General features: G+C 40.6%; 1 protein-coding gene across 1 annotated transcript in view; it reads left to right on the forward strand.

The window, feature by feature from the left end:
* Positions 1 to 10695: 10695 nt before the first annotated feature.
* Positions 10696 to 24743, forward strand: part of LOC149173458 (uncharacterized) — an 87961-nt gene continuing 73913 nt past the window's right edge. Inside the window, exons 1-2 of the mRNA XM_089426705.1 lie at positions 10696 to 10744; positions 23224 to 23445. Of these exons, the coding sequence (XP_089282831.1) occupies positions 10696 to 10744; positions 23224 to 23445 (271 nt within the window). The remainder of the gene's footprint in view (positions 10745 to 23223; positions 23446 to 24743) is intronic.

The following is a 24743-nucleotide window of genomic DNA, read 5'->3' on the forward strand; positions in this document are numbered from 1 at the left end:
CTGCAAGAAGAGTATCACAATAGAGGCCACTACTAAGCTCTTCTTTGAGTGAGTGTGGGTACACTTTGGGATCCCATAGTCCATTATCTCAGATCGGGATAGCAGATTCCTAAGTGCATTTTGGTCAAGTCTCTAGTCGATGCTGGATACAAAACTCACTAAGTCCATGACTTTCCATCCCCAAACTGATGGCCAAACAAAGGTTGTCAACAGGATGATCATACACATTTTGTGCATGTACAACTCGAAACATCCACACACATGGGATGAAAGTATCCCCTATGTCCAACATAGCTACAACAAAGCTCTCCATAGCTCAACAGGCCACAACCCCTTTCAGGTAGGGCTGGGATTTCAGCCATTATGCCCCATTGATGTGGCCATACCATTTGTAACCACTCAAGTAGATTCGGCTCACGTGCAGTCCGATGCTGAAAGGGCTAAAAAATTCATTAAGTTCATTCAACACATCCGCCAATAGGTCCATGATATATTGGATAGATCCAATGCTAAGCACAAGCAGTAACATGATCAGCATCGAGTGTCGCACAAGTTCTAGGTGGGTGACAAAGTTTGGCTTCATTTACAAAAAGAGCACCTTATTGGACCCCACAGAAAGCTTCACCCACTCTGATATGGTCCATACACCATCACTAAGGCCGTAGGTGACAATGCCTTTGAGCTGAGTATCCCACCATTCCTTGGTCTGCACCCAATGTTCCATGTAGATCGCCTTCGACCATACTTCCCACCATTGTTGGACACACCTAACAATGCATAATAACTAACACCAACATAGCTCAACCCAGACTGCATGGAACATGCCACAACTGATCAAATCATAGACACACAGATCGAGAACACTTGGCAATAGAGGATACAACTATATCGAGTTGTCAAAGTAGGCCAACTCTGTTACCAGGGGAAGTGGTTCACCAAGGACCAGGTTCAACAAAAATTTCCTCACCTCATGGAGGCTCTGCACGCAATGGGGACCATTGCTTCCCAAGGGGGGAGGAATGATCTAGGTGGACATTGTTGGCCACCCACCTATTCCACCTAGACCCCCCAGTCAGTTTCATATGTTTCCATAATTGTAGCACAATTTACTATTTTTAGCAGTTTTTCAAGTCCTGAACTTCTGGAGCTGTTTTGAGGCCCTAAACGACATTTTTTTAGCAAAATTCCTTCAATGATTGCTAAAGAAATCATGTCAGCAACTATAGTCCTCAGGGAGATCTTTCCAACGAGGTATCATATGTGTCAAACATAGATAATATGACGAAGTTACGACCCCAAGAAGTTGGCTGCCCAACTAACCCCAACGGGGCCCATAAACTCTTGGTGTTACATCTCCTCGGGTTAGGGTTTTGGTTTTTTATGATTTTCCCTTATTTTTCAATAATAAAAGGGTCCTTGAGCCTCATTGTAACTCAGTTCAAAGGCATGTAGCTGCCACATCTCTTCTCAAAGATAAGCTACCATTGCTCGAGCTATCTTATTTCCATTCCGTTTGTAAGCATAGTTCAATATTTTTCTATCAATGAAATGAAGTTTTTTTCTGATGCATCTCTGTTTTTATGATTATATCTGTAAGTTGTTGCATTCCTATTTAATTTCGGATCAACCGTTCATTGAACAAGATCATTATCCAGAATAGTTACCCAATCCTGCGGATTTATGACCTTCTTGACCAGCTAAAGGGGGCCAAATATTTTAGCAATATTTCCTTAAACTCGAGTTATCACCAGGTGCCTATCAAACCCTCTGATGTGTGGAATACTACCTTCAAATCCAAGGAGAGCCTTTTCTAATGGTTGGTCATGCCGTTCAGATTAACGAATGCCCCTGCAACCTTCATGAGACTGATGGATGACATCTTGCAACCCTTCACCAATGCATTCATGGTGGTGTATTTAGATGGCATCTTGATCTTCAGCCAAAGTTGGGACGAGCGCCTCCACCATATTTGATAGGTCCTTCAAACCTCGCGACAACACAAGTTGTGTGCTAACTTAGAGAAATGCACCTTTGGCATGACCCAATTTCAATATCTGGGGTACATAATTGATGAGCAAAGTGTACAGGTGGACCCATCCAAGATACAAGTCATTCGGGATTGGCTAGCCCCAACCATTCTAACAGAGCTCCAAAAATTTTTGGGTCTTGCCAACTTCTACCACTTCATGTTGGGGTTCTCTCATATCACTTGGCCTTTAAGTCAAGTCACCAAGGGCGGAGAAAAAGCAAAGTTTTTTTGGTTTGAAACCCAACAACAGGCATTCCCCTAGTTGAAGTATTGCCTCTGTTCTGCACCAGTGCTCACATTACCAAACTTGCAACAACCATTTGAGATTGAGACAGATGCCTCCGACTATGCTATTGGTGCGGTTCTTACTCAGCAGGGCATATAGTGGCACACCACAGTGAGACACTTTCGGACATAGTCCAAAAGTACCCCACTTATGACAAAGAAACGTATTCCATTGTGCAGGCCTGCCATCAATGGAATCATTACAATATGTGGAAGGAAACGGTCATCCACACAAACCACCGACCTATACAGTTCATATAGACACAAGGGAATTTGCAGAATGATTGCCATCAAAATTGGTCCACCTACCTACAACAGTTCCATTTGAACATTAAGTATAAGAAGGGCAACACAAATAATGTTGCTGATTGCCTTAGCCGACCACCAGCCATGGCGTTCATCATTGTGCTTGACTCCTCTGGGAACGAGACATCGGGGTGGTCGCACCTTTACAAGAGTGATCCAGAATTCGAAAGCACATACCAGACACTCTTGGAAGGGAAGCAAGTTCCAAATTTTCTCCTTCAGGATGCCTATTATGCCACCTGGGACACATCTGTGTTCCTTCAAGCGATCGTGCCAAGATGATTTGGGAGGCGCACTATAGTCGGGTCGTTGGACATTTCAAAGTAGAGAAAACAATGGCGATATTCTAGAAGTATTTTTATTGGCCAAAACTTCACCAATATGTTGGGAAGTACATTAGATCCTACACTGCCTATGCCATTTCCAAACCAACCATCAAGAAGCAAGGCCTGTATACTCCTCTACCTACTCCTAGTCAGCCTTGGGAATCTGTCTCCAAGAATTATAGGTCGGGCCTTCCTTCTACTAAGCACGACAACGATTGCGTTTTCATGGTCATCGGAAAATTCTCTAAGATGGCCATCATGGCAGCCTGCAAGAAGAGTATCACAATAGAGGCCACTGGTAAGCTCTTCTTTGAGCGAGTGGGGGTACACTTTGGGATCCCACAGTCCATTGTCTCAAATCAGGACAACAAATTCCTGAGTGCATTTTCGTAAAGTCTCTAGTCGATGTTGGATACAAAACTTACTGAGTCCACAACTTTACATCCCCAAACTGATGGCCAAACAGAGGTTTTCAATAGGATGATCGTACAAATTCTATGCATTCACAACTCAAAATATCCACGCACATGGGATGAAAGCCTTCCCTGTGTCTAGCACAACTACAACAGAGCTATCCACAACTCAACGGGCCACAGTCCCTTTTAGGTAGGGCTGGGATTTCAACCATTATGTCCCATTGATGTGGCCATACCATTTGCAGCTACTCAAGTAGATTCGACTCATGTCCAGTCCTAAGCCGACCGGGCTAACAACTTCATTAACCACATTCAATATATCTACTAACATTTCCATGATATATTCGACAGAGCCAATGCTAAGTACAAGCAGTGCCATGATCAACATTGGGTGTCATACAAGTTCCAGGTGGGCGAGAAAGTTTGGCTACATTTGCAGAAGGAGCTCCTCATTGGACCCCACCACAAGGTTCGTCCACTACGATATGGGCCATACACTATCACCAAGGCTGTAGGGGACAATGCCTTCGAGCTTAGGATTCCAATGTTCCTTGGTCTGTACCCAATTATCAATGTAGACCACCTTCGACCATACTTCCACCATTGGTGGACACATCCGACGTTGCAGAATAACTCACACCAACATAGCTAAACCCATATAGCATGGAACAGACCACCACTGATCGGATCATGGACACATAGATCAAGAATACTCGCCAACTAAAGATCCAACTATATCAAGTTGTCAAAGTTGCCCAACTCCTTCACCAAGGCAAGTGGCTCACCAGGGACCAAGTTCAGCAGAAGTTTCTCCATCTCATGGAGGCATTCAACGCAATGGGGGAGGAATGATCCAGGTGGATATTGGTGGCCACCTGCCTATTCCACTTGGACCCCCAACACCTTCTATTTCAATTTTTCGGTTTCCCTAATTATTGCACAGTTTACTATTTTTGGCATTTTTTCGGGTCCTAAACTTTAAGAGTCGTTTGGAGGCCCTAAACGGCGGTTTTAGGGAAAAAAGAGAGACCAAAAACATACAAAATCTGCCTGCTAATTTTTTTCGACCTTCTCTACAATATCTTTGAAACGAGGTATTATGATATCCAAACGGAGATCGTATGCCAAAGTTACGACCCTAGGAAGTTGATGTACCCATTTACCCAAACAGGGCCCATAGTTTTGGTGCTTCATCTCCTATGGTTAGGTTTTTGGATGTTTAAGGTTTTCCATTATTTCTCAATAATAAATAGGCCTTTAGGCCTCATTGTAACACAGTTCAGAGGCATGTAGCCACCACATCTCTTCTCAGAGATAAGCTACGATTGCCCGAGCTATCGTATTTCCATTCTGTTTGTAAGCATGGTTCAATATTTTTCTATTAATGAAATGAAGTGTTTTTCTGCTGCATCTCTGTATTTATGATTATATCTATAAGTTGTTGCATTCCTGTTTAAGTTCGGATCACGAAATGATATTTGATCGAAATGTGCTTTGTTTTGGAAGGCATCACAGGATTTTTGGAGATATTAATGGCACTGGTGTTATCACAGAAAATGGGAATAGACTCATCAAACTTAACTTGAAGATCTTGCAATGTTTGCTTCATCCAGAGAACTTGAGTACAACAAGTTGCTGCTGCGATGTATTTTGCTTCCACTATGGATAACAAGATTGAAGACTGCTTTTTATTTAACCATGAGACAAGGCAACCACCTAGGTAGAATGCTGCTCCACTGGTACTCTTACGATCATCAACACTTCCTACCCAATTTGCATTTGTTTAAGATTGGATGACCAGATCATTTCTTTTGGGATACAAGAGACCATACCCCGTTGTGCCCTTAAGATATCAAAGAATTCTTTTAACGACAACGATATGAGATTCTCAAACCATGAAGAAATACGTGGCATGCCATATATCAACGGAAACATCTCGACAAGTAGAAACCATCTAGAAGATACTTGACTCAGAATCGAATAAGTTGTCAAGTCAAAATTCCCATGCAAGATCGGGGTAGCCCCTGGTGCTACTTGGGTTGACGTTAATGAAAACCACTGCTCAACAACTGTTAGACGAAAAAATTTCCTGTTGAAAGGAAATTTCTGTTAAGGGGCACGAGAGAAGAGAATTTATGAAGAACAAATAGTTGTATCTAACCCCATACCTGCACTAAATTAGAAAATATTGAATCAATCATGAGGGTGAGAATTCAAATTCGTTATAAAAACCATATCCCTTGTGACATTTGACACTTTGTTGTCTAGAGAAGTTGAGAAATTGCATCCAAGTGTGAAGAGAAGACAACTACTACATGTCAAAGGAGAGCTTTGAGGAACTTGTTAAAATATTTTCAGAAAGAGGATTAGAGGGTATTATGGAGGCACAAGAAGTGAAGGTACCCATGTCCCCAAGGTGCCAGAGGTCACCGAGAAAGTAGGTACCCACAAGAACCACAACCGTAGAAGAAGCAGGAGAAGAGACCCACTGACATCTCTAGGATGGAACTCAGAACATCCCCGAGAAAGAAAACACAGAAGGAAGTCCACACAAAGAACAAAGAAGATAAGGGGAAGAAGCCTATGCAGAAAGGAAAGAAGTCGATGCAGCAGAAGGTGCCTCAAAAAATTAATAATAGTGAAGAGGAGGTTGAATTTCACCGGATGGAAACAGAGGATGAAGAGATTCTCGATGTGCTCCCACCTTACATGCCACCAAGAAAACCGAACGCCGAGCTAGTTAAGGAACTAAAGGAGAGAAATTTTTCCACGTACACTCCATTGAGGCCGAAGGAAGTGCCACTTGATGGTGAAGCGTTAGGGAATATTCTGGAGTTGAAGCTAGAAGATTGGAACTTTAACAATCGGAGAAAATACCCGCAATTTTAACCAAGTAGATATTTGAAGCAGGTTTGGTACCCATAAATTGGAGTCACGAGGATGGAGCCATTCTAGTGGGCTACATGATTGCAGAGAGCAGGCCTCTTAAATATGCTAAGTGTGCCACACTTCGGTTGAAGAACATCCAATACAATTTTTGTGCGACAACTCCTCACACTGGTATATGATGGACGCATATGGTTAGAGATGAGGATCTCAATCGATGAGATGTTAATCAGAAAAATCACAACATTGCCTCATCAAGGAAAATACCTCGTAGAATAATTTGTGGGAAAAAATAAGGACAAGGAGATGGCACAAATGGTGAAGTAAAAGTTCGGATTGGTGAAGAAGTTCTGGGGATATGATAACAATTCCATCGATGACGAATGAGTCTATTTCGCTGCACACATTTTGGTAGGTAAGATAATGAGGAAGTGCAGGGCCAATGAGGTGTCTGCAACTGTAGTATCTTTGGTTGTGTAGTGCAGCGTAGGGGTCCAATTTAATTGGGCTGCCTATCTATGCAAGGAATTTTTGACAAATTGCAAGGAAGCACATGAAGAGGGGAAGGCATTCCACTACACTTGGCTGATAATCCTCATCTTGCTAATTGCATGGAAAGAACCAAAAGACTCGCAGTTTCCATCTGTCAAGGTGGATGTTTGTGAGGCAGTGAGGTATGCTTCCCTCTGGTTTACTAAGGAGCTGACGTGCACAACAAAGAATAGGATTTTATTTGTGGTGATGGCAATGGATCTACACATGGTGGTGAATCAACATAAAAGGTTGTCACCTAGCTTATATAAGCAATATTGTTACATTGTAGATTTCAAAGCAGACTTCCACAGAGCCTATTTGAAGGCAATGAAGGACCCCACTAGGACATGACACCCATTGCCATACTTAGTAACCAAAGATGATTTTCTTGCAGTAATACAATAATGGCCAGAAGAATGGATGACTCCACCCGATGGAGCAGTTGGAACAAAGAAGCGTACCCCACAGGATGGAGGTATAAGTGGAAAGGATGTAGAGATAGAAACAAAGGAAATAGAGCAATAGCATGAGGAACCCCTCAGTGATGTAGGAGTATCATATGAATCACCTTTTATTGTTAGAAGGAGAGACACAAAAACTGCGACAGGAAAGAGGAAAAAGTAGAAAGCAAATAAGTCCAAGGGCACAAAATCGCTTGTCCTCACTAATGGGGACATCGATGAGACCAGAGAGAAGGTCCAGGAGATCATAGCAAAGACCTGGGATAGAATTGATGATCACTATAGATCGATCTTGGATGAGGAACAACAAGGCATCACGGAACTGAAGGCGTTGCCGCAAATAGAAAAACAACTAGAACAAATAACTCAGCCACCGCAGGTAGAGCGAAGAATAGAAACACAATTCGGCATTAGAATTTTGCAGGTGCTAACTGGGGCACTATAGTTCTACAAACTAGAGGACAAAGAATGAGCCAAATCATGGAAGACCGTCAACATAAATATTGTCGTGCTGCCCATTCAAGTGCTACACGAATTCCATCAAAGTTTAACAACCAAGCTGCAGGAGCGGGAACAACGAACCTCGGTGTTGATGATGCAGGTGGAAAAGGAGAAAGTTGCACTAAATAAGGAGCCAGAGTAGGTGGCTAAGCAAAGAGATGATGCATGTTAGTGACAACTGAACAATTGGAAAAGCCATTAAAGATAGTTTTAGCATAGTCCTAGACGTGAAGGTCGGTGAGGAGGAACCACTAGCAGAGAAGGTCGTGAAGCTCACCTTCACAATCAAGGAATCAAAGAATACACTGACAAAAATAAAATTCAAGTATGAAGTGTAGATATGAGAGATGTAAATAAGGATGCATCCAACCATGCCACTAGAAGTGTGGGAGCACAAGCAGAAAGACTTAAAGGTAGCATTGAAAGGAATCTTCGATACAGTGGCGAATTGTGGGAAATTATTGTATGAAACAATGCAGATTTGGACCTCATTGCAGGAGGATCCAAGCATCCAAATGATCGAGGAGAAATTACAAGTGAAGCAGAAGCAACGCAATGAGATCTTGACAGTTGTAAAGACCCTACCAGTCTTGCAGAAGCTCGCCAGTATTACTGAAGGAAAGAACCTCCAAAAGAAGATAGATGATCTTCGGAGGAAGGAGAAAATTTTGCAAGAGAGGACTCATCTGTGGCAGGATGACGCCCTCAAAATTTCTGAGGCAGTGGACGAAAGGATCAAAGAGTTGAAGAAAAGGGAGGCAGAAATACTGTAGAAGGCTACTGGCCCAACCACAGAAGCATCGCTAGAGGAGGTGCATTAAGAGAAGAAACAAATGGCAGAGACAATCCAACAGTATAATGCAATCTACAACAAAATTTCTAGGAAAATCAGGGGAAATGCAGCTGAGTAACTCAAGACGAGCCCTGAGTGAGTGTTGGGGGCCTGTTCGGCGTAGCCCAACTTGGTCCAAGTTTTGGTCAAAGACTCCACATTTTGAGGAGTGGAGCGCGTAGAGCTATCGAAGTTTTATTCATTACGCAATGTTTAGGGGCTTTAGGGTGGGTCAAAAGTCCCTTATTTTGTAACGGGTTTCGGGTATTAGTCCATTGTTTTGTCGAATCCATGGGATGTGGACCATGGTTTTGTATTAAGGAAGCCTATATAAAGAAGATGTAATACTTTGTCAAAGGTAGAATAAAAACACATAGATAGAATCCATAATTGATCATATTTTCCGAGTCTGTGTTTTGGGCAAGGCTCCACAGCTAAGTGCACGGAGGCCTTGAAGAGTTTGCAACTGAGTGTGCAAACCACCTGCAGCTAGGTGCGTAGGTCAGAGAAGTGTATGTATCAAAGATCCTTATTAATAAAGAAGAAGTTTTAGCGAAGTATTATGTATCTCTCTGTGTACATTATCTATTGTTATTGATATCGTTATGCATGCTTTTTATTGAATTACACGGAAGAATATATGTTATATTGTTCTCTGATATGTTTATGCATTAAGTACCAATCTGTGAAGTTAATCATCAGTGCAAAGTTATTCATGTATGCGAAGTTGTAGATAGATATAAGACATAAGTGAACACACAGGCACCATAGTGCGCATATCCCTCTGGCTACAGAAACCTAGTTCTGCAACCTCCCATAACCACTTTGGGTGAGACTGTGATATGCTTGCAGGTCGTTGTTGAAAGGGCCAGTGGTTGAGGGTTTTGTTGGTGTGCAGTACACTCCGAACTCAGGTCAAGCCCCCTTAAATTACAAACAAAATGTAACCAAAAATACAGAAGGCACACTTGATAAGTGCTTTGGGTGTGAAACAGACCCAAAATGAAATCTTTTGATGAACTAAAAGGAGGGTATTGTTACGGGAGAATTTCACTTGAGTTAACAAGCTACTTTTCGCCCAACAATTTCCTTATAACTTTCCCAAAGTGGTGTGTGTAACATAATATGCAATGATCAATAACATAGACAATCAAATTGCACACATTCAATGCATCTATAATGTTCATACATGATACTCTTAAAAGAGGGTTTTCAATCTATTACCTAGATCCCTCGCAAGTTAATGGTGGGTGTTGGAATCGATGCCGATAAATATGATCTAATATGAAGATACCACTCTTAGCTATCACAATAAAAAACCTTGCACATGCACCAACAAAATATCACACAAGACTTATGTTATCACTCAGAGATCTCTCTAGAAGTTATTAGAAGAAAGAAAATGACCGAGGTAACCACAAACCAACTTTGGACCATAGGCTCTAGTCAACCTATGGCTCAGAGAGGGCTCTCTCTATATGATTTAGCTTTGTTTGCTAGGATTTCAGGCTAGTTATGAATGTTCAGGGGGGTTTTTGATTTGTATTGAAGATTGGATGGTGGAATCCTTGAAACAGATGGATAGAATGACATCTTCAGACCATTGGGCTATGGAGTCAACAAAAGGGCAGCAGAACTGGATCAACTCACTAAAGGGAAAGCTAGCAGAGTAAAGTGCAGGTCTTTGGAACAGTAGGGTGAAATGATTTTAATTAGGGTAAGAGAGAAATTAAGAATTCTAAGACCGAGATATAAACGAGGAATAGAGGGTAATCGAAAGCAAAGGGAACTTAAGAATCCTTTGATATGGATTAGCAAGAAACAACCTAAACTAAGGAGCAATTAAGAATTCCTTAACTTAGATATCAGTAGAAAACATTCAAATGCATAAACGTTAAAACAGAGTGTAATTAAACAAATTCTGAGATATTGTTCCAGTTATAGCATTTAGATTCAGAAATACATTAAAGATTGTGGAAAAACTTTAAGAAAGATAACAACAACATGAGAAAATACTTGTCTGCACTTCGCTCAACACATGAATTGATCCAGGAGGATCTCGAGACACCAAGGGGATGGATAAAGGCTCGAAATTCAAAATGGCAGAAAGGAGAAGTTGATGGCATCAGTTAAGAGGGCTCGTCTTCCTGATCGCGATGGCGTGAACGGTTCGTCAATCTGAGCTCGTATGCAAAAGATAGAGCTCTTCAAAGTTTGGTATGGCAGGGGAAAAATGGGGCCCACAGTGCACCACATGGCATCCCAGTCAGCACGTGGGACCCACATGGCAGCTTGACACTTGGCATCCCTCCAATGGCCTCCTAAACCTGCACAAGCAACAAAAATCATTTTTGGATTAGAAACCATATAACAAAAATTGTTTTTATATAGTTATTAAAATAACTATATAAAACAATTAAAAAAATTCATAAATCCAAAAAAAGTTAATATATATTATATGGTTATAGAATATATTACAAAGCAAACCATATATGGTGTGGTTAAAACAAATCAACGAATTATAAACAAAACTTTAATCCAACCGTTTACGCATGGCATGGATATAAACCAAACAATATATAAATATATATATATATCAACTAACGTATTGACAGCCCATGTGGAAAAGTTGTTGGGATTAAGACATATGAAACAAAACTATATATATGGTATATGGTTAATCCAACCCACATTGGTGGAGTCAAACCTATAGATTATAATTTGGTTATGGACCATATATATATTAGACACCACACCGTGCAACCATATAACTACCAACCCATAAGTTAATTCGGGTTATAGTTACCACCGCAGCCAATTTTGAAGTGGGCACGAAATATGGGTAGGCGGCCACGCATGTGGTCCCGCCACCCAATCAATCATACGGATCCAAAGGTTAGAAAAGAGGTGTGTGGGGATGGGTGCGGGCCGCCCAAACGGCGGGCCTGTTACCCGAAAACAGTTAAAATATATATATATATGGTGTACTATTAAAACCATACGGTTGGGATGCAAAACAAGAAACGACATATATGGAAGGGAGGACGGGGTTTGACCACCGGACCTTACCATCCTAACAGTAAACTTTAACCAATAGGCCATAACAAATTTTTTGAAATATCTGCCAGCGATATTATAAAAAAACATTTTATTCAGCCAGAGCGCCCGGAGAGATCAACGGCACGAATTTCGAGACAAGGTGGTGGAACCTTGCCTGAGCAGAATTTTTGCAGGAGGGTGATTTTGGTCTAGACTCAGAATTAGGCAAGTTCTATATGGATTTTATAACTCTCGCCGACAGGAATCCATTGGTGGTGTCAATTTCTGCAACAAAGCTCTCCAATTTTCGGGCACTTTTTAGCATGGAGGTATAATGCTCCATTTTGTAAATTGATGAATGTAACTTCTTTTGATGCCATTTTTAATGAATGAAGGCCTCCCCATTGATCGAGCAAGGCTCGGAGACGTAGTCTAGGAGGGACGAACTCCGTTATCAGCCTTCTTGTCTTCTTGTCATGCTTATGTGTTTCTTCTTCTTCTTCTCACATGTGCACATTTAAGTTTCTCTTTGGTTAAGCTACAAATTGTTTATGTAATTCTTTTCATGCATCTATAAACAAAAGATAACCTGGATCATGAATCCTATGAAATATCTTGTCGTTATTCATCAATCCATCTTGCTGGCTCAGTGAATGATACAATAGCTTTACAGTCTTTTGATCAAGAAGTCTATAGAAATGTCTAAGAATCCACCCTACATACTTTGAATTGTGATGTATTTATACAAAAATTATTACGAAATATCTCAAACTAACCTGAAATTTAATCTAGGAAATACAAATATCTTCTTGCAAGAAGATAGAGACAATTATTGAATTGTTTCATGTTGTCCCATTTATTTTGGTACTGTTGGCCTTTATGGTTTGGTTTTAGCCCTTAATGCTCTTTGCTGTTTGAACTTTCACGCTGGAGGCTTTAGTCACTTTAGGCTTTTATCTGATACTCTTTGACCCTGCTGACCTATCTTTATCTTTTCATCTAGCTGTCTTTCTTTTTACCTTTTTACTGGAATTTTCTTATAGTAAATCAGTGAATTTTTCCCACCATTTAGCATCAAGTAATTTGATTTTCAACATCCTTCTATATATTTCATCTGCCTCGGTGTACTTAGCAAAAGTAGGCTTAGTGATGAATAAGTGTTTTACCTCATGTTGGAGGAAAAACAAGTTTTCAAATGTTTGGTAAAGAACCTTGCCTGTTGGAAATGCCTTTATTGATGATGTACTAGCCTGTTCTTTAGCTAGCTCTCTGATTTTGTTGTCGTAATCCTGCTGTGTCATGAGCTTGTCATTTATGACCAAGGGACTGGGTAACCCTTTCTCTCTCAAAATTTGAAACTTGGCCATAAATCTATCAACTGCTACCTGCATATTTTGACACTTGTCCTCCAAGTTTAACATTAAGTTTCTCTTGGAAAGGACCTTTCTCACCTCCAAAATGGTTTCGGTCCTATCTTCTATTTCCAATTCCTAAAGTTCATACTTGTTTTTACTGTTGAGGAAGTGGATAAGTCTAGTTGCATCCTCAGGCATGTCTCCTAATTCTTCCTTGACTCTTTGGACAGCTTCTGTAGCTATCTTTATCAGATCTATCTGTTCAAAAATCACTTGAATGGATGGCCAAATATCATTGACAGAGTCAATGATATTGGCCCACAATAGTTCCTTGGCTTGTCCAAGGGGTTCTTTTAGTGTTAGATCTTTCTCCATGGCCTTTAACCTTTTATTCATTCTGGCAGCTTTCTGCACTTCTTCCTTGTGCATGACCTTGGCAAGCTTGTAATATGTTTCCAAGCTTGTCACCTTTTCCTTCAACTTATTCATCTCTGTAGCCTGTATGGACATTTCCTCCATGGCTCTGACCAAATTTGCTACTTCTTCACCTAATGCACCTACTGTTGATGTAGACTTTGTTGAAACTGGTTGTGTTGTAGGCATAGGAGCTGTGGGAGCCAATGAGGCTGCCAATGTAGAAGGAACGGCTGTTGAGACTGTTGGGATGGCATCCACTTAGGTAGTGGCAATATCAGTGTACTTCAATTGGATTAAAGTGTCCAATTCCTTCTTTGTTTCCCTTAATTGATCATTGAGTTTCAGGACTAGGTCCATCAATTCTTCATGTCTAGTCTGGTTCTCCAAAACTTCCAATGTTTGGGGATGTTGTAGCTGATGTATCTTCAATTGTTTTTTAAGTGTTGTAATGTCATCGTTATTTTTCTTAATCAGTTGCTCAGTGGCTTTAATGTCTTTGGGATCATGTCCCAATTCAATCACTAAGTCTTCCAAAGACTTAATTCTAGTGTCTTTGGCCTGTGAGGAGGCCTTCTCTAACTGATATTGCGCTGAGATATTTCTCAATGAATTTTGCAACTGATGAGCAGCTATGGCTTTACCTGTGAGGGTGGAGTAAATCATCTCTCCAGCCTATTTATGAAACTCAATATGGTCTATGGGATGAATATCCTTTGCCAACACTTCAAAATCAATTCTCTTGTAATCTGCTGATGTCCTTGGCTATTGTGCAATTGGTTTTATGAAGGACATCTATATTTTTCCCTCTTTGATATCGAAAGTTGACATCAACCTAGTCTGATTGGTAGGTGTGAGTTTGAGATACTAAGCATAAGTTTGGGCCTTCATTTTTCATTTCTCATCTTGATCTCTTTATATCTATCTTTTATATCCTTATCTTTATCAGCAGGGCTACTGAATGAGGATACTTCTACACTTAGTTGCCTTTCCAAAATTTGGGTCTGTGATGCGGATGGTCCCTGTGTTTCCTCATATGGAGCTACGCCTTTACTTCTGTCCAGCTCAATATCAATTATTTCTACTGAGCCTTCCATGTCTTCCTGCTCTGAAATAGGATTTAGCCTATGCCTTTTGCTCTGACTGGTCTCATATTGTATATTTGATGTGCCCATTCCTAAACTTGAGGGTTCCTCTCTGGTCCTTTTGGGGTTCTTTTCCTCATTCTAAGGAGTCTGCATGATAGGAGGGGTGCTCATGGTTCTTTCTAGCTGTTTAGGTACCTGCAGAAACGAGCTCTCATCAAGTTGTCTTTCTAAGTCAATCAAGGTATTCTCTACATCTACCTTTGTGCTATCCCTGTCTACAAGAGTATTTTCCACCCATTCATACTGATTTGCATATCTTTCTATCTCTGGTATGGGATGATGAATGTAAGGCCCCAATTTGACCTTTTGTCTAAGTTTAGTCATAAACCCCTAGGGGTCATATCTCCATATGAAACTGCTTTGGAACTTCATTTGTTGTAGAATCTTATTTACTTCCTGCCCTGCTTCTCTAGAGTTGCAAATGAAGATGCCTACCTAGTTTTTGACTTTGAATTGAGATCTTTTCTTGGCTGAGACAAAATCAAGCTCGTCAAAGTTCATTATCTGTCTATAGTAGTCTAGATAAAATAACCTCATGGGGAGGTATTTGGGTAGTTTATATGGTGCAGCTAAGAACCATAGATTCTTATCTTTATGTGATTTTGGTAAAGGTACCAATCTCCCACTTTGCTTTTTTTAGACAACTAAAACACCCTTTTGATCTCTTGACTTATTCTGGGTGGAGGGCTTCCTGTCAGCATGGTCATGACTAGATGAACAAAAGAATCAATGAAATCTGTATAGGTATATGGTGATTGAAATTCATGGAAGAGTGGGGTCCAAAATATGACAGACCTGGCTGTCCTCTGGTGTGCAGCTTCTGAAGAGTGAAAGGAAATCTGTCTCTCTGATAGTATAGGAACATATGGTAGAGAATATATGAGTATTTAAATACTCATTGTGCATTATGGTGAACTGTTCATGCATTCTTTCAGCTATGAATTGGGCATAATCATACACAGTAGCAGGAGGCTTTCCTAGGGTGTAAATGGACATGAAGGCCAGGATAACTTCATTAATAAATTCATCAGTGGTGCAGCCTGGAATACATGATATCATGGTAATGATTTGTTTACCCCTTTCAAAGAACATGGCAAAAACATATGGGGGGGAATTTTAGGAATATGTTGCTCTTCTACAATGAAATCTTGAAATAATTGGGCCAGTCTAGAGGGACTTAACTTGGTGTACTAGTCTAACAAGTCTCCAATTGAGAGTGGGGTCAAGTTTGGTCTTGGTTGGAGTTGCAACATCTCTTTGATTGATTCAGCTGTGATGGTGAACATGACTTTTTGGTCAGGGGACATTACAACTCTCTGGCTGGGAATGTAACATGCATGGCACATATGGACAATTTCAGGAAAGATATGTACTTGGGGAAATTGGTATTTGGGAAAATTAGATTCCCAAAGACCAATGTCATCTGAATGGTTCAGGTATCTGTCCCTACTCAAACAATGAAGTTTGAGCAGGACCTCATATGCACTGGTATCTCTGATTTGGAAATCCTTGTCCACCAGGGGAAGGTGGTCTAGGTCCAGATGGGGAGTTGTGATGGGTCAGACATCCATGGTGACAGGGGTAGCCATAATTCAGTTCTTGTGGATTTGAATTTGACTGTGTAGGGTTGTATTAGAGGTTTTTGACGAAAATTGGCAGTTTGGAGAAGGGTCTGGGTATGCAGTTTGAATTCAAAGTAATTCCAATTATTTTTACTTAATTAAAATACCTTTAAGTACATAACGTTTTCAAATTTGAAGGGTGAATGGTAATTTGTTCACAAATACCTGGAGTTTAGGTGAATTGACTCCAAACTAGTGTTCTGGACAATGGCAGAAGGTTGAAAGGGCTCTGAGAGCTTTATAGGTGGTCTATGTAGCTTCTTTGAGGATTGGAATGGGGTTAACTGGTAGTTTGCAAGTTTATAGGTGTTGCATTGGTTGGTAGAGGTTCTTAAAGAAAATGAGCGAAAAAAGACAAAAAAGGGCTTCCCAACCTTTTTATGGAGCAACGGTCACTTTTTAGTGGCAAATTTTATGAATGAATAGTGGGTGGTTTATCGGGTTGAGCGGGGAGGTGGTTTCCTAGGCCATCACACCACTTATGAGGGTCAGGTGATATTTGGGAGGGGTCACCTGATTTACTCCAGCCGGGGAGCTAGGGAAAAACACTTTATTGGGCGGGTAATGATTGGCCATTGGGCGTCCCGTCGGATGACGGGGATGGTAAAAGCAAGGGTTTTGGGGGGGGCAGTGCTTTAAACTTCAACGGTATGGGATTAATTTATAGGTTAATGACGGGTTAAAATGATCGGGCAGGGCTTAATGACGGGATTAATTGATTTTGTCGGGATATGGGGTGAATTGTATAGTTTTTATTAAAACTAAGGGTTGGGGTATTACATAGGGGATTTAATTAATATAAGGGAAAAGGTATTATGGGTTTTATATAATAAAATTAAAAATTAATATGAAATTGGCAGAGTGGGTATATCCTTAGCATAATGTAAAATGTAATATTTGCACATTTTATTCCCATACATTTCATACTTATGATAAAGTACTTTTTGTGGGTTTTTGAATGAAATAGGATTTACATGGGGGTTTTCACTTTTCCTAGGTAAATGAAGTTTATCCTTAGGAAAAGGGGTTTTATTAGGGTAATGAGGGGGAAATGAATTTCATGAAGGGGATTCCAATACTTGATGTCCATAAGTCATTAAGCCAAGGGTCTGGTCCCACCAAAAGTCAAAGAAATGCTCTAAGCCTCTTTGACTTGAAGGATTTAAAGTGCTAGAATATATTTGTGGATAGGAAATTAGCGAGTAAGGGGAAAAATGAATGAGGGGGAGTTAATCACTTTTAACTTGCAAACCTTTGTTTTTGCTTCCATAGTTGATCATACATATAGAAATATGTGTCTAAGCATGATGCATGTGTTTTTGATCAAATAAACTTTACACTTTAGCAACCTTTTTTCTACTTACCCATTTACTTACCCTACCATCTTTTCTTCATTTTATTTGGGTGCATTTAGACTAGCAAACCCTTGTCAACCATTTTTCTTTTTGGAAAGTAATCTATTTAATTCTAACCTTATATCATCCAAGGGCTCAGATTAAACTGATGAGGTCCTTTTATTTTCTCTACCTATCTAATGATCTTCCAAGATTAAATTGTTTGGTCAGATTTTATTCTCTAACTATAAACATAAAATTAAAAGCATGAAATAACCAAGATTAAATAGTTTGATTACCATGGACTGTGGCATGAATAACAAGCTGCACACAATCATTATTATGCATAAAAGTAAATAGCAGTGGTATTTAGACTTGCACACTTTCATGGTCTCTTTTTACTTTTGGGATTCATATATTTTCATTTTTTGACCTTCTCTTTTTCTTTTTGTCCTTTAATATTTCTTTTAGGACATACCCTCTTTACATTTTTTAAATTTTTTAATATGGAAAACATTTGCAGAAAGCAAAGGTACGTACAATATTACAAGGCTTAACCTTAGTCATTCAAAATTATGATTCCTATTGGTATAGGAACCTAACAATGGATCCACTTGGAGATGTCATCTTCTCAAAAGATGTCAAGAACTACTGAAGATTAGTAGCCTTTGAATTGTTGTTAATGTTACCTTGCAAAGTGTCCTGTGAATCTGCATTATTGATACTTATGACAGTAAATCTTTTAAATCTTAGGGCCTTCTCTTCGGGCTTCAACTTCAAAGATTACTATCCAATCCAAACTAGACTTTGTAAATAAAGTATGTACAAATGGGAAATGAAAATTAGTAACTTGGTTCAAAGTAATGTTTTAACATTTGATCATTCATTGGCCCAGCTTTTGCATCTGTACCATTAATTTCTCTCAAGAAGAAGGCATTATTTCCCCTCTAAGCATAAATGACATAGGGACCTTTCCATAGGAAATCAAATTTCCCATGTTTGCCTTTGTCTTCCCTCCTTGAATCCCACTTGAGCACCTTGTCACCAATATAGAAATCTTTAGCCTTGGTTCTTCTATCAAAAATATTTTTAATCTTTTCCTGCACAACTTGAGACCTGACATAGACCTCTTCTCTAGTTTATTGTAGATGAAGAGTTTGGCTGTTTCTTCTTTGGATACTATTTGGTTCAATCTACAATTCTTGAAGTATTTTCATTACTGGTACTCCCAAAGAGGATGGAAAGATAGCTTCCATCCCATAAACTAGTTGATAGGGAGAAGTACCAACTGATTTCTTAGTAGTCAATCTGTCTGCCCATAAGGCAATGACTAGCTTTTTATTCCAAGTTTTCTTATTGTTCTCTAGTAACTTCTTGATGATGTTTACTAGGATTTTGTTTGAGGATTCTGCCAGTCCATTACCTTGAGGCTAATAGGCTGTAGAATGGCCTAGGGTGATATGCTACTTATTGCAGAAATCTATCATTCTTTTGGATTTAAAGGCTTGTCACACGGAATCAGTCAATAGTGCGGACACAACCGACCTTCCTAGAAGTCTAAGACATTCTAATGACAAACAAAACAAAGTAGAGCTATCCTTCTCTAAACATGCATTATTATATGAGAAATCAAGTACGTGGCTCTTACCTTTGTCCAAACGTTGTTGTAGAAGTCCAAGCTTTGTTGATCTAGATGAGCTCCTCCTTTTCTCCAAAACCTGCAATCACCAACAGTCAAACCATTAAATAGCACCTGATTATAACATAAAACAAAGCATATTCAACATGTAGACCAAGGAGTACATGAAACAACTCATAAACAACAAGTTATTGAGAAGAATGGACTAATTTGCATTAAAGGTAACAAAAGGAACCATTACAACCTGAGCCTTGGTGTTGTGCAAGCTCCTTCCAGGGTCCACAAGAGTCTTCCTTTACTTTGACAAAGCTCACCCTCCTCCCAATGGAAACAAGTAAAGATGACAATCTCTCCTCACAAGTTCTCACAAAGAGGTCCCAATTCCAGCAGCATTTACCCTTAGGAATGTTTAGCTTTCAGCCTCCCTCCCTCTGGCCCAATGCATGTATTTATAGTGCTCAAAAGGAAGTTATTTAGGTCCACCATCAATGGGATAATCCCCTCTTTGGGTGGGATAGCTCCCTTATTGATGGGATAAGTTCCTCTTTGATAGGGGTACATGAACCATCTGGAGGCGCTTCATACACGTCGAACAACCTTCTAGAATGCTCTAGAAATGACCACAAGTAACTTTTTGAAGATGAAACTTGCACATTTTGACCTTTTCAGGGGGACGCACCTGCCCCTTTAGATACAGAGCGTCTTTGGACACAGACATCATGAACATTAGGTGCGTACCCGCAGGCAAGGTTGAGAGAACCTGCGTACCCAGAGATAAACACATTTATAAAGACTTTCTCTCTTCTTGGAGCTTGACATGCATAGCAGAGGCATAAGACTTGCTTAAGAGGGTGGTATGACTGTTGATAGAGCCATACCAACTGTAAATAGCCATGGTGACATTTTTTAGTGTCACAGATTGCCCCCTAAAGTGCGAAGCCTGTAGTAGATTAGGGTCTCATAAAATCTAGGAAGGGTGAAGCGCTTTATCATTTCAAGGATTATCTCGTGGAGAGCCTGGTCGGAACCTGCAATTTTCAACACAAAATACATGTATAAGATTATATCATCACTAAGGTAGGCATTCCCATACTCAGATAAAAACTTTAACTAACAGACTAACTACTCTGATACAGGAATGATCTTGCAATACATCATAATCATAGACTTTTGTAGACACAGTATGGGCGCATCCATCTGTTTATGATTAGTCTACTTAGATAATGAATACAAAACTCCTCGCAGCCTGGATGGTGGAAACTAGATCCAGGGTCTTCATTTCTACTTCTCGAATTGGTACGATCCTATCCATGCGAATAAATGAGTTGATGTCGAGCATGGTAGAAACCACTTGATTACCGGTCGATGATGTAAACCGTTAACAAGCGTGAGAGAGACCACCAGTAATGTCAATGGTTCTCAAAGCACCCAGTACAATCCATGAGATGTGAATGAATGAGTTGATGTCGAACATTTCACGGAATCCCTTGATCGAAAGTCAATGATGTAAACTGACGTCAAAGGCGAGAAACCTGTCGTTGATGCATGCAGACTTCAAGGTACTGACGATTTCTAAGTCATCTCTCTAGATAATGTGCTGATGTCGATAGAAAGCGACTCGTTGCAGGCAAGCCCACAACACGAAATCATTGATCAAGTTGAAGAAATGTTGCTGTAAGGACTGACTCAGGGATGGTCAAACGGATGACAAGTATTTTGCAGATGAAAGTTTTGTTTGCAGACCTCTTGAACACATAACGACACGACAGATGGCTTGGTGATAAACGACTCAAAGTTAATCCCTGAAACCCGATTTGAAGATTTTCAAAGTGGTTTGGTCAACTGTGAGGTAAAAGATTTCCCAACCCAGGTGAATGAAAAGTGTCGTGTCCAAGAGTGGTGATAAGGTTCTTCTGTAATAAAGGATAACAAATAGGTTCATTCTTCTCTCTTTTCCCCCACCATTTCTGGCAAGTACCTCTTTATTTTTAACAAGCTTGAGGAGGATAACATATGCTTGATTATAAGCTCATCCTTCAGATGAGTCCAACCTAGTTTTGATTCGAACTCTAGGAAGGAGTGGTTCGTTCCTGTTTGTAATTGAACAGGTCCTTTACTGTAAAATGTTTAACGAGCCCAGTATAGGAGAAACTCGGCGTTTTTCATTTTTAGAGAGTCTGAAAAAACTAAAGGAGACTCCACGGTGAACTTTTTCGTAAGTTTGTGTCCCTCAAGCCCGAAAAAGTATAAAATAATACCTGGGGGAACCGCTTGATCTTGCGACCAAGGAGTACTTTCATGATTAGTGCCACTGACCTAAAAAGTAAAAAGCGATCAAGGACACGTCGTTTTATTTCCAGTATCGAGTTTGAAACGACAAAAACTCGACAACCTTTTCCTGATTTTACGGTCAGAAAAGAGCTATAAGGGGACCGTCTTTTAATTCCGTTTTAACGAGTGTAAAAGAAACGCTCGGCAATCTTTTCATTTTTTAGGAGTCAGAAAAGGGCTTAAAAGATGACTCTGATATTTTTGTCCGTGAAAAACGACATTTTCCCTCTAAATCCCTTCGTCCTGCACAAAAACGACACATTACTCATACCTGTTTAAGATAGGCAAAAATTCATTGAAAAACATCCTTTCATGGTGAAAAATAAACAAACCTAGCATTCATTTATCCAAAAAACCTATAAAAAGACTTTTTACCATTTTACTGTTGAGGTTGAGAAAAGGGCTTTTTGCAAGAAACTTCCCGTGGTCATTGCGGAGAATCCGACCGTCAGAATCGAACGCCGTCTCTTTCAGGTATTTCACAACATCCTCCTTGTCAATTTCATCCGTTTAGAATTTCATTTTAGGTTTCAGTTTTGATTTTTGGGGGGTTTTAGGTTTTGAAAACCACTCCGCGGGGTACGCAGGTGCTCTAAAGGCTGACCTGCGTCCCTCGACTTTTTCCTACACAGGAAAAAGGTCAGGGGACGCAGGCTACCTTCAGGCCACCTGCGTCTCGGTGCTCTGTGTGCCAAACGCGGGGTGCGTCCTCCGTAAAACGCGGAATTTGAAACCCCAAACTCCCAATTTAACCATTTAAAATTCCTAAAATTAACTCTAATGCCTGTTTGTTCATGTGTAGGGCATTTACCATGCTGGATTGGAGAGAAAGAGAGCACGAGGAGGTTGATGAAGCTGCAATCAATCACCAACCTTCCATCGATGCCCTAAGAGCATGTGGATTATACAAATACTGGGCCATACCTGGCATGAGGGCTCAGGTGAGATTCTTGGAGTGGCTGGTCGAGAGATGGAACGTTAATGAACAATGCTTTTACATCGGAGAGCAACAGCTCGAGATAGAGCCCTCCGACATCTACTTTCTCACTGGCTTGCCGAATAGAGGCGAGCAACTCAATCTAGCCGGGACTAGGCCGGGTGGCCAATCCCTTGATAGTCTCCGAGCAGATTGGTGCATACCCAATCAACGCCATGCGAAAGGCATAGAGATCAAATACATCTCTCGGCGTGAACTCATGGTCTTAGCTTTCACCGTGACCAGGATTTGCGGCTCAGCCACTTTACATATTGCCACTGGGTCCCAAATGCGGATGGCAATTGACTGTCTCCAAGGCACCATCTTCAACTGGTGCGATGCTGTGTCGGCCAACTTGAAGGGCCAACTGACTAGGGCGAAGAACGAACAACTAAAGACCTTTGGATATGGGCCTCTAGTTGTGAGCTTTGCCTTAGAGAGAGTTCCGATGCTGATCCCTCAGCATCTCACTGTTGATATCTTGGGTCCTCGGGAGCCAAAGCTGATACGATGGGTTACGGTGATGGCCCGGCATCCTGACGAGGGTGCGGCAGTTGTTCGATTCACTGATAGTTATTTTCACTGGTTAGAGGACCAGGTGTTTGCGATTCAGGACTTTCCGTATGCCGGAGTAGATTTTCGAAATGATCCGGACATGGTTCTTCCACAGGGAGAACAATGGGATGACAGAGGTACTTTATTTTTCACAAGTTTTTTAAGTTATGTATTTTTTTTTTGTTTTTTATATATATCGCCTTAAACTGACAGTAAAAAATGTTTAAAATGCAGATGTAGGCCCACGGCGTCCAGCCAATCTCCGGGCATTCGAGAGGAGACACCCACCTGCACCGCCACCGGCCCCACAGGATGCGGCCGCAGAGATGCTAGTCGAGTTGGAGCATGACCTAGAGCGTCTCACGGTAGGCATACCGGAGACGACCATAGACGACATTCCTATCAGACTGCAGCGCTATGTAGTCGCGGTCCCGGGGCCTATTAGGAGTTTTTTATGTAAGGTGGCCCGGGCAGTAGTGTCTTACAGAGAGCATCACCAGTGACTGGATGGTCACCTTTTGTAGTCACATGTGACATTTTGACTTTTTGTACCTATCATTTTACCGATCATAAGGTGTTTTAAACCTATGATCGAAGGCGATGTATATTTTTTGACACACTCCTATCTATATATATATATATATCATTATTACCGGCTTATTTTGTTTAACATGTATGATGAAATGTTTATAAATTTGCATTTATGATTGTTTACAAATGTCTATTTAACATTCGAGATGCCATTGCATCTGCTAATGTATTTAAAGACCTTGGAATATGTTGATATTCAATGTAATCAAATTCACGTTCCAAGAGACGCACCCTCAAAAACAATCTTAATAACACAGGATTTCTAATGGCATAAACTCTATTAAGCTGTAATACAACGAGTTCAGAATCCAACCTCACTATCAAACTCCGAATCCCAAACGAAATAGACTCAGATAATAATTCAATCACTACACTGTATTCTGCAATGTTGTTTGTTGTTTGACCGAGGCTTACCCCATGCATAGAAACTAACTCGTCAGAGGGCGAATAGATAACCCAAGCTGCGGAAGAGATATTCCGTGTACTACGACAAGCACCATCAGCAAATCCAATGTACGTTTGGAGAGGCGTCGACATCTGCAATATCAAAAGCAAAACCAAGATAAGCCAGAATAACGACGAAAAACACACTCTTCTAAACTAAGCACACTGACTAAACTAACAAACATACTAGCTAGAAAAGTAAATCTAACCTAACTAAAAATTCTCCATACCCACCATTTAAGCATAGTACCTCTTTAGGTAAAGCCCATTTCTGGGTTTGCCCAAAGAGTCCCCATCAAAATCTACTAGCTAATAGGCCCCTTTTGCTAGCTTTCGCTTTACAATGTAGGGCCCATGCCACATAGGGACGAATTTTCCAGCACCTAGCTTATCGTTAGCTTGATCATATAATAGCACTAGGTCTCCTTCCGAAAAACTGCGAGGGGTCACATTCTTATCATACTGAGCTTTCATTCGCTTTGCGTGAGTCTCGATTGCTAAAGTAGCTTCACGTCGAGTCTCATCTAATTTGGCTAAGTATAACAAACGTTTCTCCTCTTCAGAAGTGGCTGGGAGTAATTCGACAGCCATTTGAAGTGATGGGATTTCGCATTCAATGGGTAACACAGCTTCCAAGCCATAAACTAGCTGGAAAGGAGTGAACCCTGTTGAAGTTTTCACTGAGGTTCGGTATGCCCATAGCGCCGAAAATAACATGT

The sequence above is a fragment of the Pinus tabuliformis genome, chromosome 4_2 (assembly GCF_031772625.1).
Source record: "Pinus tabuliformis cultivar Carrire ecotype Pingquan chromosome 4_2, CPIR1, whole genome shotgun sequence".
NCBI lineage: Eukaryota > Viridiplantae > Streptophyta > Pinopsida > Pinales > Pinaceae > Pinus > Pinus tabuliformis.